Below are 12,133 nucleotides of genomic sequence, written 5' to 3'. Positions count from 1 at the left end.
GTGGAAAAGCAGATTTTAAAGGAAACTGAAAATCCCAATTGTTTGTGATTCTGGTTTTTATTTTTTGCCAAAAAATCTTTGCCTTGTACTTTGTTGCCTTGTACAACCGGGCCAATGTAAAATAAAATGATATTGTATAGAACCATAGTATTTTTCAGGTGACTAAACACTGCAAAAAAAGACAAAAACTGTTTTTTTTTGTGTGGTTTGCAAAATTATTGTAGAAAAATAAGGACTCCAATACACTTTTGTCATAAGTTCCATGAAAATACAGGAAAATTCTGTATAAAAACACGGACAAGTCACACTATAAGGCTAACAAAAATGATTTGTTTTTAGACATGAGGCCTATATTTAAGACGCAAAAAGTTAGATAGACATGGGTACAATGCCAAGCACACAAATAACTATGCTGTGTTCCTTTATTTATTTCTCTGCCTGAAAGAGTTAAATATCAGGTATGTAAGTAGCTGACTCAGTCCTGACTCAGACAGGAAGTGACTACAGTGTGACCCTCACTGATAAGAAATTCCAACTATAAAACACTTTCCTAGCAGAAAATGGCTTCTAAGAGCAGGAAAGAGATAAAAAGGGTCAATAGTTCATGGATATTTAGCTCTGGCATACTTCAATGAATGTGTCTGTAAGCAAAAACAATAAAACAGTTAAAACTTAAAAACTAGATTTAAACATAAAATAAAACTGTGGGATATCTTAAAAAGTCATTTTTAGGAGAAGGAAGATACTGCCATTGTGTTGGGCGCAGGGTGAGCCAAATGATGGCTCACCCTGCTACCGCTCAAATTCTTGGCGGCATTAAATATTGTTCTCCCTCCAAGTCCTAGCAAAACGGAGTGAGAAGTATTTTGGGGTTCGGTGACTGCCAAAACCCCAAATTACTCTTGCACAGGGTACACACTATAGAGTTGCTGAGGCGCCAAGTGATGAAACCACCTTCTTGCTGGCCATTACCTGGAATTGCCCATTACTGGAAAATGGACACAACAGATGATCACTAAGATTTTAACAGTTCAGGCTTGCATGAAACTGTATGCAGAATAAAACATACTGTATGCAGATTGAAAGTTGGCCAATCAAAAAAGAAAGGAAATGCACTTGATTAGCTCAGTTCCAAGCTGCAGATAATTTGCATCATTAGATTTACATGCAAGCCAGGATTATCATCATCTCACTGACCATTTTTGAAAGAGTAAATCTTTTTTAACATATCAATAAAGAAAATGTCTTTTAATGATGAATCTTTTGTCTGCTCTAAACAGCATTTACACCCAATGCATAATTTATACCATATTTTTTGGCATGTAAGACGCACTTTTGTCCCCCAAAAATGGTGAGAAAAAGTCACTGCGTCTTGTATGCCAAATACAGGTTACGAACACCCGCTGATACGAACCCCCATCCCGCCGCGATGTCGGTGACTCCCTGTATTGTCCCCATGTCTCCTCTGCTCCACTGTGTTCACCTTCGCTCCCCTGAATGAATGAAAGCAGCTGCAGCACGGCTCACCTAATCCATCAAAGCCTGCGGTGATCAGCATGATGACACGATCAGCAGAAGCCAGCACTAGGGGAGCAGTGAGGGAGAGAAGAGGTCTCTGATCACAGTGGGCTATGATGGATTAGGTGAGCCGTGCTGCCGCTGCCTTCATTTATTTAGGCAGAGCAAAGGAGAACATGGGGGACAGAAGGGGACACATAGGTCACAAAAGGTTACATGGGGACAGAAGGGAACACATGGGGACAGAAAAGCACACATGAGGACAGAAGAAGACACATGGAGGACACAGGAGGACACATGCGGGACACAGGAGGACACATGAGGTACAAGGGGGACACACCAGGTTTAGTATATTTTCCCCCCTGTTTTTTGCCCTCTAAACCTAGGTGCATCTTATGGCCCGGAGCGTCTAATATGCCGAAAAATATGGTAATGTGTTTCATGTCATCTGTGTGTTCCATACAGGTCAGAAGAGGCAGATTACAGACAGCCAGAAGGCATAAGACAATCCTGGTGAGAACGTTTACAGCAGCACAAGACAAGGCAGGGCACAGTATCAAGCACTATACAGTGTTTATTGATTGTCTAAAGAAATATGTTCTGAAAATATTAATATTTACTTACATATTACACTTAAAAGCACTGATCACTGCGCTGTAAGATTTACTGCCTTATCTAATTGTAGACTATTCTGAAAATCTGACTTGCTTCCCTAAAATGTACATGATTTATTAGAGTAATGTGTGTTAAAAGAGCAATTAACCAATTAAATGTGATGTCCATTCCAACACACTAATCTTGGTGAAGTTCTGTTAAAAGATTAGAAGAATGTGGGAGCCTGCACTTGTCCAAATAGGCCTCTGTATTGCTGGATGACAGACCAGTCTGTGTGACTTTTGTGGATGTTTTGTGGATACGACCAACAAAGTGGACCTAAACTCAGAACTTCTTTGCTCTAAAAGATACCCAACAGCTTAATAACCTTTTAAAGAAAAAAAATATTTGTTATAGCTGATACAAATCCTGCAATAAAACCGCACTGTTTCTACTTCCTGCTTTCATGGAAGCAAACATTTTGTAAACATCCTGTGCTTTCAAATGAGCTTATCCGCCTTATTTGCTGTGGCAATCAGGTGGCACAGGGCAGAGATCAAATCTAATCAAGTTGTGATTAGTCACAGATGAGGGGGCAATTAGACAGGCTTTAAATCTGCTTCTTCTGCCACTGAAAAGTTGATGTTTTTCCCTTAGGCCAGGGTCACACTTATGCTGGGAATACAGGGGTCGATTCTGGCACTCGATTCTGCACCCGATCGTTTTGCCCGCTTGATTCATATCTTCCGCTCGTTTTTCTTATCTTTTTAAAATTCACTTCAATGAGAAATCGAGCGGCATAATGATCGAACGGTGATCGGACATATCGTAAATTATCTATCGAGCCATCTTAATGGCTCAAAATCGAACCGTGTATTCCCAAGCATTACAGAGTAGTGTTGGGCGAACACCTGGATGTTCGGGTTTGGGCCGAACAGGCCGAACATGGGCCAGATGTTCGGCATGTTCGGCCCGAACCCCGAACTCAATGGAAGTCAATGGGACCCCCGAACATGCCCATTTTGGGGGCCCTATGGGGTCGCAGGCATACGGGGGGAGCATGCCCCGATCGCGGGGGGGTCGGAAATTCCCCCCACCCCCTCCGCTAGCGCTCCCCCCTCTGCCCGCTTCCCCATAAAAAAAGTTTAATGCAAGTTAAATAGTACCGGTGGCTGGCAGTGGAGTGAGGAGGAGGAGTCCGAGTAGGAGAGTGACGCGTTGAGGCCGGGCAGCGGGCGGTTCAGCGGTAGTACCCTTGTGGTACTTCCGCCCTTTCTCTGACCTCACGTCCTCTGCATACGAGGGTACGCGTCACGCGTACCCTCGTATGCGTCATCACGTAGAGGACGTGAGGTCAGAGAAAGGGCGGAAGTACCACAAGGGTACTACCGCTGAACCGCCCGCTGCCCGGCCTCAACGCGTCACTCTCTACTACTCGGACTCCTCCTCCTCACTTCACTGCCAGCCACCGGTACTATTTAACTTGCATTAAACTTTTTTTATGGGGAAGTGGGGGGGAGCGCTAGCGGAGGGGGTGGGGGGAATTTCTGACCCCCCCCCGCGATCGGGGCATGCTCCCCCCTTATGCCTGCGACCCCATAGGGGGGCCGTATTCGGCCGAACAGGGCCCTGTTCGGCCAAACAGGGGCCCTGTTCGGCCGGCCATTGAGAAGTTCGGGCGAACCCGAACAGTTTGGCCGAACACCATTAGGTGTTCGGCCGAACTTGAACATCACCCGAACAGGGTGATGTTCTGCAGAACCCGAACAGTGGCGAACACTGTTCGCCCAACACTATTACAGAGTAACAAAGCAGCTCAGGGTGACCCAAACTACTAGGAATGTATAGGGGATAAAAGGGACCAAAAAGCCTTCCCAAGCATTAGCAGAGTTTTCCTCATAGAACATAGTGGAAATCTCATGTGATTCTGCTAATCTGCTAATTAGTGTGACCTTGGCCATCCAAAATGCCTCCTGCTGTGCATATCATAAGCAAGCTCTCCAAGGCAGTCTCTATTGTTCCTTGAGTAATGCTGGGAATACACAATTCATTTTTTTGGCAGATTTATTTTCCGATCACTTTTCTGATGGTTTTTCTGATCGATTTCCCTTCACTTCTATTAGAAAAACGATCAAAATCAGAGCGGACCTGTTGGAAATTATCTATCGAACTATCTACCTGCCAGAAAACTCATGGTGTATTCCCAGCATTAGCTTTTATCTTTGGATATGTCAGTCAAGCTACCTGTTCCTTTATTATCTCTCTGACTAATCTTCAGGAGTGTGTGCTTGGGTACCCACCTTGCAACCCTACTGTATCAAGTGAAGGGTTCCAGAGCCATGTAATATGAACATATTATTGTTTTATATTAGCAAATCAATACACATAAACAGGAACAACTGTGACTAGTCTAATATACTCCAGAAGAGGCAGGGCCAGTTCTAGACTTTTTGCTGCCTGAGGCAAACTTGTGAGGATGCGCCCCCTAACCAGCCTGCCCCCCAACAATTTATGCTGCACCCAACTTCATTTAATGTTCTCAGTCAGCAAGGGAGCACATGCAACAACCAGAGACATGACATGCTGCAGCTCAACACAATAACATGCCGGCTGGCTGCAAGTCTGTAACAAACAAACTGCTCACCCTCAGCCACTCCATTCTTCCTCAGTCAGGACAGCAGTGCCACCCCCTCCCATCTTCTGTGCAAGTCAAATGAAACACTGCTGCTCTCCTGCCTTCCCCCTCCTCACTCATTGTCAGACTCCTCACACAGCACAACAAGCTGCTTTTACCCCAATGATGAACTCTTCACTTCGTTCACTCTCCTCTCGCTTCTTCTCCTACACTGACTGCATGCTGCTAGTGTAAACACAGTACAAACATGCTGCCCCTGTTATCTCTGCGCCTGATGCTTTATGAGAGAACTGGCCCTGAGAAGAGGCGTTTTCAAACATGATTATAAGAGTATCAGCACAGCAGTCTGAAGAGGGAAATTATGTAAAGAAAGATATTTGCTACAAATTATTCATAGCAACCATTGCAGAATATTGCAGTTGTTGAGTAGTTGTCCGGCTCTGGTTTTGACTTCTCAATAAAAGTGAGTAATGACTTCCTGTCATGAGAAATTACTCCCTGTGAATCATAACCTCAAATTTCCAACAGTTCTGGAAACACAAGATACTTGAGTTTTATAACATTAAGTGTTTTTCTCTTTCTTTTTTTTTTTAAGTCAAACATAGTAATAATAAAGAACTGAAAACAAGATTGATACTATTTGATTAGCTAACTGATTAAAATGAAAATGCAAGCTGGACCCTGTTGGTGGTGGCGGAGAAGGCAGCCAAGTGGCCTGCAGGCAGAGATGCTGTGTGGGGACTGACTTAGTCTTGGGGCAGGCAGCCACACGGCGTGCAGGCAGAGATGCTGTGTGTGGGGACTGACTTAGTCTTCGGGCAGGCAGCCACACGGCATGCAGGCAGAGATGCTGTGTGTGGGGACTGACTTAGTCTTCGGGCAGGCAGCCACACGGCATGCAGGCAGAGATGCTGTGTGTGGGGACTGACTTAGTCTTCGGGCAGGCAGCCACACGGCATGCAGGCAGAGATGCTGTGTGTGGGGACTGACTTAGTCTTCGGGCAGGCAGTAGCCCTCCGGGATCCATGCCTCATTCATTTTGATTAAGGTGAGGTACTGAACACTTTTTTGACCTGACTGCTGGTGGTATAATACAAAGTGCAGTCACACAGAGGCAGTGAAAGGTATGCACGGACTGGTATCTAAAACAGCATGCAGCAGTCAAACTAGGCACTGAATGTGCTGGGCCTGGCACAGTACAGCAATTAGCAAGGGCCAGCTGCGACAGACAGGGCTGTATATGCAGTGTCAGTGGCATACACACAAAAAAAAAAAAACACATCAGAAGAACATTAGCTCTCAAAAGAGCAGTTTTGGGGTGCTTTTCATCAACAAATATAAGCAAGGAGCAAGCTAACAGACCTCCTAACTATCGCTTTCCCTATCTCTCCTTTTTCTCACTAATACAGCAGCACACAGAGTGAGAACATTGCTGATGCTGCTGCCTTTTACAAGGGGGAGGGGGGCTCCAGGAGGGAGTGCAGCCTGATTGGCTGCCATGTGTCTGCTGACTGTGATGTAGAGGGTCAAAATTTAGCCCAATGATGTAGTATAGGGGTGGGTCAAACTCGGAGGCAAAGATCTGTCTGCTGATATGCAAAAGTTCCTGCAAAGGAAGTGGGTCCGTAACGTTGGCCATTTTACATGGAACCAATAAATGTTAACTTTGGATGTGCCTTTTCTTTGTTGCTTTAAAGGGACAAACACAAACCGAGAAAGAATTGTACCAGGAATGTAAAACAAACACTTAGTCCAAAAGGACAGGCCCTATAGGTACTAAAGAACACAAGTGATTTGCTTGTATATAAAAGAGCTAATTGCTCAAAACACGAGGAAGCGCATACATAAAGTTAGTCCTCAGCAAGTTTGATCAGATCATATGTAGGTAGAGACCTATATCTATAATGTGGAGCTCTTTGCTGATCCCCCACAAACAATTGTGGTGTAGCTATTCCACATACAGGTCGCATTTAAACTTGCTATACTGAGCCGGATGTACACAGGTAAGCTCCTACATTGGCTATAATAGCCTGGATGCAGAGCCCCTTAATAGTGTAGTACATCCTGCACAGTTTAAATTACTGGAGAGAATACAGAGCGGATGTCGAGTGCTATTGCTTTAAAGGGACCCTGAACAGTGATTAAAAATGAAATTGGGAAATACCTGGGACTTTCTCCAGCCCACCGTAGCCCGTGAGGTCCCTCGTTGTCGTCCCTCGTTGTCCTCTGGGTCCCCTCTGTGGTCCCGCCAACGGCTCCGATAGGTGTGCGACTTTGGCAAAAGTCGTGCATGCGCATTACAGAGACTCAGCAATCCATCATCTGTGGCATCATCACGCATGCTGCCATAAGGGTCCTGCGCATGTCCGGTACTAGAAAGTCTGTACGCCGCAGGACCTTTAGGGTGATGCGCATGATGATGCCACAGGTGATGGACGGCTGGGTGCCTGTACTGCGCATGCATGACTTTTGCCAAAGTGGCGCACCTACCGGATTCACCAGTGTCCCGGGACCCAGAAGACACTAAGGAACCTCGCGGGCTACGAAGGGCTGGAGGAAGCCCCGGGTAAGTCCCGATTTCATTTTTTAATAAAAGCTCAGGATCCCTTTAAAGCCCAACTTTAGACAAATGTTTTTTTTTGGTTTGGATAGTGTGGAGATTGAGCTGGTCAATGAGAGCTAAAAATGTACATCAATTGTATGCAAATGTATAAAGTTTAAAACTGGACCAATCAAAATCATCAGCTACTTCACTTCATTTGTTCAAAGCTACATAAATAAAATTGACATAGACATTCCATCATCAAAAAATTATCACTACGTCATTGACCAGCTGTATGTGCTAAGGGGTTACACCTTTTTTGAAGTTTTTTTTAATGTCTGTGTGGGAATTTGGTGGAATTTCTCTTAATTTATGTCCTAAGGGAAAATTAGGTAAATCTCTCCAACAGAGAAAGAGGAAAAAAAAAAAAAAAAAATACTTTTTTATTGCATGGGAAAGTGATATCCTTACTGCTGTCATTTGATTGCTGTTACCTGTATTAAAGCCTTGTTGGTTCTTTGACGAAAGTGAGATGAATATTCTCCAATATTAACAGAGGAAGACAACATGAAAAATAGGCTATGGGCTTTATCCACACTATCCAAAACTAACAAATGTTTTGGCTGGAATTAAGTTAAAATTAAAACTGATTTAAACACTAACATTAGCTACGGGAAAGAATAAGGTATACCCTTCAAAGTCTGTTTCACTATTGCTTTGATACTTATAGTTAGATAAAGATGTATTTGATCCCCTGCTGATTTTGCTTTCTGACCAAGAAATTACTGTATATAATGGTAGGTTTATTGTACCTGTGAGAGACGGAATAACATCAAAAGAACCCTCAAAAACTCAGTGCCCCAAAGCTTGATGTGTATTGTAATGAGTGAAATGAGTATTTGGTCCCCTATCAAAAGATGATTTAGTACTAGGTGGCAAAACCCTTGTTGGCAATCACAGAGGGAAGACGTTTCTTATAGTTGGCCACCAAGTTTGCACACATCTTAGGACGCATTTTGGTCCACTCATCTTTGCAGATCCTCTCCAATTCACTAAGGTTTTGAAGCTGATATTTAACAACTCAAATCTTCAGCTCCCTCAACAGATTTCCTTTTGGATTAAGGTCTGGAAACTGGGTAGACCCCGCCAAGACCTTGTATTTCTTTTTGTGACACTCCTTCCTTTGTTGCCATGCATTGTGGGTCATTTGTCATGCTGGAATACCCATCCACGACCCATCTTCAGTGTTCTGCCTGAGGGATGGAGGTTGTCATTCAAAACAAAGTTCATTGGCCCCTCAATGTAGTGTCCACTGTGCGGCAGTTGTCCTGTTCCTTTAGAAGAAAAACAGCTGCAAAGCAAAATGGTTTCACTTCCATGCTAGACTGTTCTTTCAGTTATGGTCAGAATTTCCCTTCCACCAAACATGACTGTTTGCGTTATTTAGCATCATCTGACCACAGCACTTTCTCCCTCACCATTATCATGATCGTCCACATCTCATGAGCCAAGATCTTGCATGGAGCTCCAGAAAGAAGGCAAATGACTATTATTTTATATTTCTTCCATTTCTGAGTAGTTGCACCAACAATTTTCACCTTCCAACCAAGCTTATTGCTAATGGTTTTGAACCCCATTCCATCATTGGGAAGGTCTACAATCTTGCCCCTATGTCCCCTATGTCCTTCGACGGCTCTTTGTTCTTTCTTATGGTGATGGGGAGGTTGTAATGAAAGCAACTGATTCTATGGACAGGTGTGCTTTATGAACATAATGAGTTGAGATCAGGAATGCCTGTAATTGATTTAAAGTAATCTAGTGTGTCACATAGGCACATAACAAATCTGTAAGAGCAAGAATTCTATCTGGGTTGTAGGGGATTAAAAACGTGTTGCACTCAATGACATGCAAAACAATGCATAACTTTTATTTAATGTGCTGTTTAAGGATTGTTGCCTCTTTTCATTAAAATGAAATTAGCAAAACAATTAAAACTGTTCATTTCTTAGTAAGTTGGCGTTCACTCTTCAATTTAAATTTAGATCATTATTCAAAGTTTGCCTATGCCATTTCCATATGCCCCCTCTGCCAGCCGTGATTATATTCAGTGGGGCTGTATGGCTATAAGGGAGTTGCCTCTGTGCAGCCAAAACCGATAGGTGGGAACAGTCCCCTGGATCACACTCCTCATTGCTTGTTAGTTAGGCCATACCCCATATGCATTACCCTTGCCCACTGCAGACTTTCTCAATGCACTATGCTGGGGTGTCATTTGTAAGCTACTGTGAACCTTAATCAAAGGTTATGTTATAGCCAGCTTTCTGAGCGATTTTGATTGAGTTTAAAATTAAAATGCACTTAATGCAGTTTTATGTTTTTGTCTTCCTAGTGCATCTCTATAAAGCAAGAACTTAAAACTAGTCCCCTTTACTACATGCTTATACCGGCCACCGCTACATTGTGTTTTCTGATCTGTGCATATTACAGATGGGTCACTTCTGCATTGTTTGTTATTATTAAACCAGACTTCACAGATTGGGAAAGAATTCTACAAGCGTAGTTACTTTTTTAGTTTCTAGAATGTCCTATTTATAGAAAAGCTAGTCTGAAGTGAGCCTACGCATTTCTCTGAAAAACCCAAGACTGGCGAAAGCAAGAAAAGCGTGACATGTAACTGACCACACTGATTACTAGGCACATTTTCATCATTTAAATAACAAACATGCATATGTAGAGCTGGCCATATTTTTGTTTCTTAAGCATGAGCCATGAGTTGATTATGTTTAGACACAGACACTGCCATTTATTAGGTACTCTCACAAATGAAACCCACCATACCAGGGCCGGATTTACCATAAGGCACTGTAGGCACGTGCTTACAGGCGCCCGATGATGAAAAGGCGGCTCACACCCCTCTAACAGTGCCTCTCTCCCTACTTCCCTGATGAGTGTAAATGAGAGGTTACTCAGCCTGCTCTCGGCATTCCACTGATAAGATCTCCCTTCAGTCAGAGACACCTCTAGCTACGTTATACTGAGGTTCCTCTATCTACCTAATACTTGGGGGCACATCTAGTTACTGAATAGTGAGGGTACTTCTGGCTACCTAATACTAAGGGGCACTTATAGCTACCTATGATGGGCAAGAGAAGTAAGGGATGGTAAGGGTGATGCAGTTTTGTGGTGTGTGGGTTCACGGAGAGCGAAGTCTAAGGTGCCAGGATATATGTGCCTATAGGCTCCTGTGAGGTAAAACCGGGCCTACACCATACACTATTGCATGTGCTTCAGATCAGGTAAATGATTCATATTTGACTGATATAGATTGTATGCATTGGTACCACCATACATGTCAACACACACACACACACACACACACACACACACACACACACACACACACACACACACACACACACACACACACACACACACACACACACACACACACACACACACACACACTGATCTTATCATGTAGATAAGTAATCCTGATTTTGTAATGTGTCTTGAACATGTGTGTAATGACCTCGTTCTGTGGCCTTAGCCTGCTCCTGGATTATGTTTGTCTACCCTGACCTCTGGATTATCTGACTTGCCACTGTCTGGGGAGTCTCTACCTTGCCTGTTTCCTGTATTGTTTGTCACTGGCAATAATAGACCTGATTGAAGTATCACATTATTATTATTATTATTATTATTATTATTATTATTATTATTATTTATCACATCCTTGATTATGATCAATGAGGCCTGATGTGCTATAGATTTCTTGCCAATTAGATCCCAGTGATTAAATCTGCTGGGAATTCACGCAGAAAATCAATGCATGTATGGCCTGCTTAACACTTTAACTTTTTTATTTCAACAGCTCCCTAATTCCTTTAATCCAGTTCCCCTTGTAAAAGACAAGCAAACTTTAATGCTAGGTACACACCATACAATTTTCTGGCAGATTTACCTGCCAGATCGATTCCTCCCAACATGTCCCATCGATTTCCATAGAAGTGAACGGAAATTGATCAGAAAATCCATCAGAATTCAGATCGGACATGTTGGAAAAAAACGATCTGGCAGGTACATCTGCCAGAAAATTGTATGGTGTGTACCTAGCATAAGGCTAGGTTCACACTGGGGCATTGCAATACATTCCCTGTAAAAACAGGATTGCAACGTAGGGGGAAGTGTCATTGCTTGTTATGTGTATAGTGTGACACATACAGTGAGTACATACAAAATATGCTTTACTGCAACTGTCAGCGTCCACATTGTCTAGTATCGCACTGCATGCATCGTGTTGTGCCAACATATTCCACTGCACCACATTGCTAATGTGCCGATGTGAATGTACCATTACAATATAATGTAATCGCACTGCGTTAGCTATCCAAAGTAACATTTAAAATCAATTGTCCTTTTAAGATACATTGCCTGTTGTATGCTTATGGTCGTTACAGATTTTCATTGTCTTTGAAAACTGCTTTATGGTTATAATGCAGCAAATGTATCACTATCAATGCAAAAAAACAGGGGCAAAAGTGAAGCAGCAGTTAGTTTACCTGTTGAATGAATAGGATTTAAGTAACTAACAACAGAGTACACAAGCATGAGGGACTGGCCACATGACACTGTATAACTTACCCTTGGTTATGCCAGCTGTTCAGCACAGTGTGCTCCCCACCAGAGCACTCCAGCTCCTCATCCATGTAGTGTGCTTCCTGTTAGCTGGAGTACAATTTTCTGTTAACTAATCCAAAGGCAGTCATCCTGGATTCCGGTGTTCAAAAGTGAAAACAACACAGATTTCACAGTGCCTGTGCTTCCCCCTGTATTCCCCTTTGGCT

At 43.1% G+C, this 12,133-nt stretch overlaps 1 protein-coding gene across 1 annotated transcript in view; it reads right to left on the bottom strand.

Moving 5' to 3' along the window:
- Positions 1 to 12,133, bottom strand: part of LOC137547313 (NACHT, LRR and PYD domains-containing protein 3-like) — a 90,741-nt gene extending 78,608 nt beyond the window's left edge. Inside the window, exon 1 of the mRNA XM_068270767.1 lies at positions 11,931 to 12,133. Coding sequence (XP_068126868.1) covers positions 11,931 to 11,995 — 65 coding nt within the window. The 5' untranslated portion in view covers positions 11,996 to 12,133. The remainder of the gene's footprint in view (positions 1 to 11,930) is intronic.

This window comes from Hyperolius riggenbachi, chromosome 1 (assembly GCF_040937935.1).
Source record: "Hyperolius riggenbachi isolate aHypRig1 chromosome 1, aHypRig1.pri, whole genome shotgun sequence".
NCBI classification, from domain to species: domain Eukaryota; kingdom Metazoa; phylum Chordata; class Amphibia; order Anura; family Hyperoliidae; genus Hyperolius; species Hyperolius riggenbachi.
Note: the sequence above shows the minus strand (reverse complement) of the source record. Positions and strands in the feature narration are given on the sequence as shown.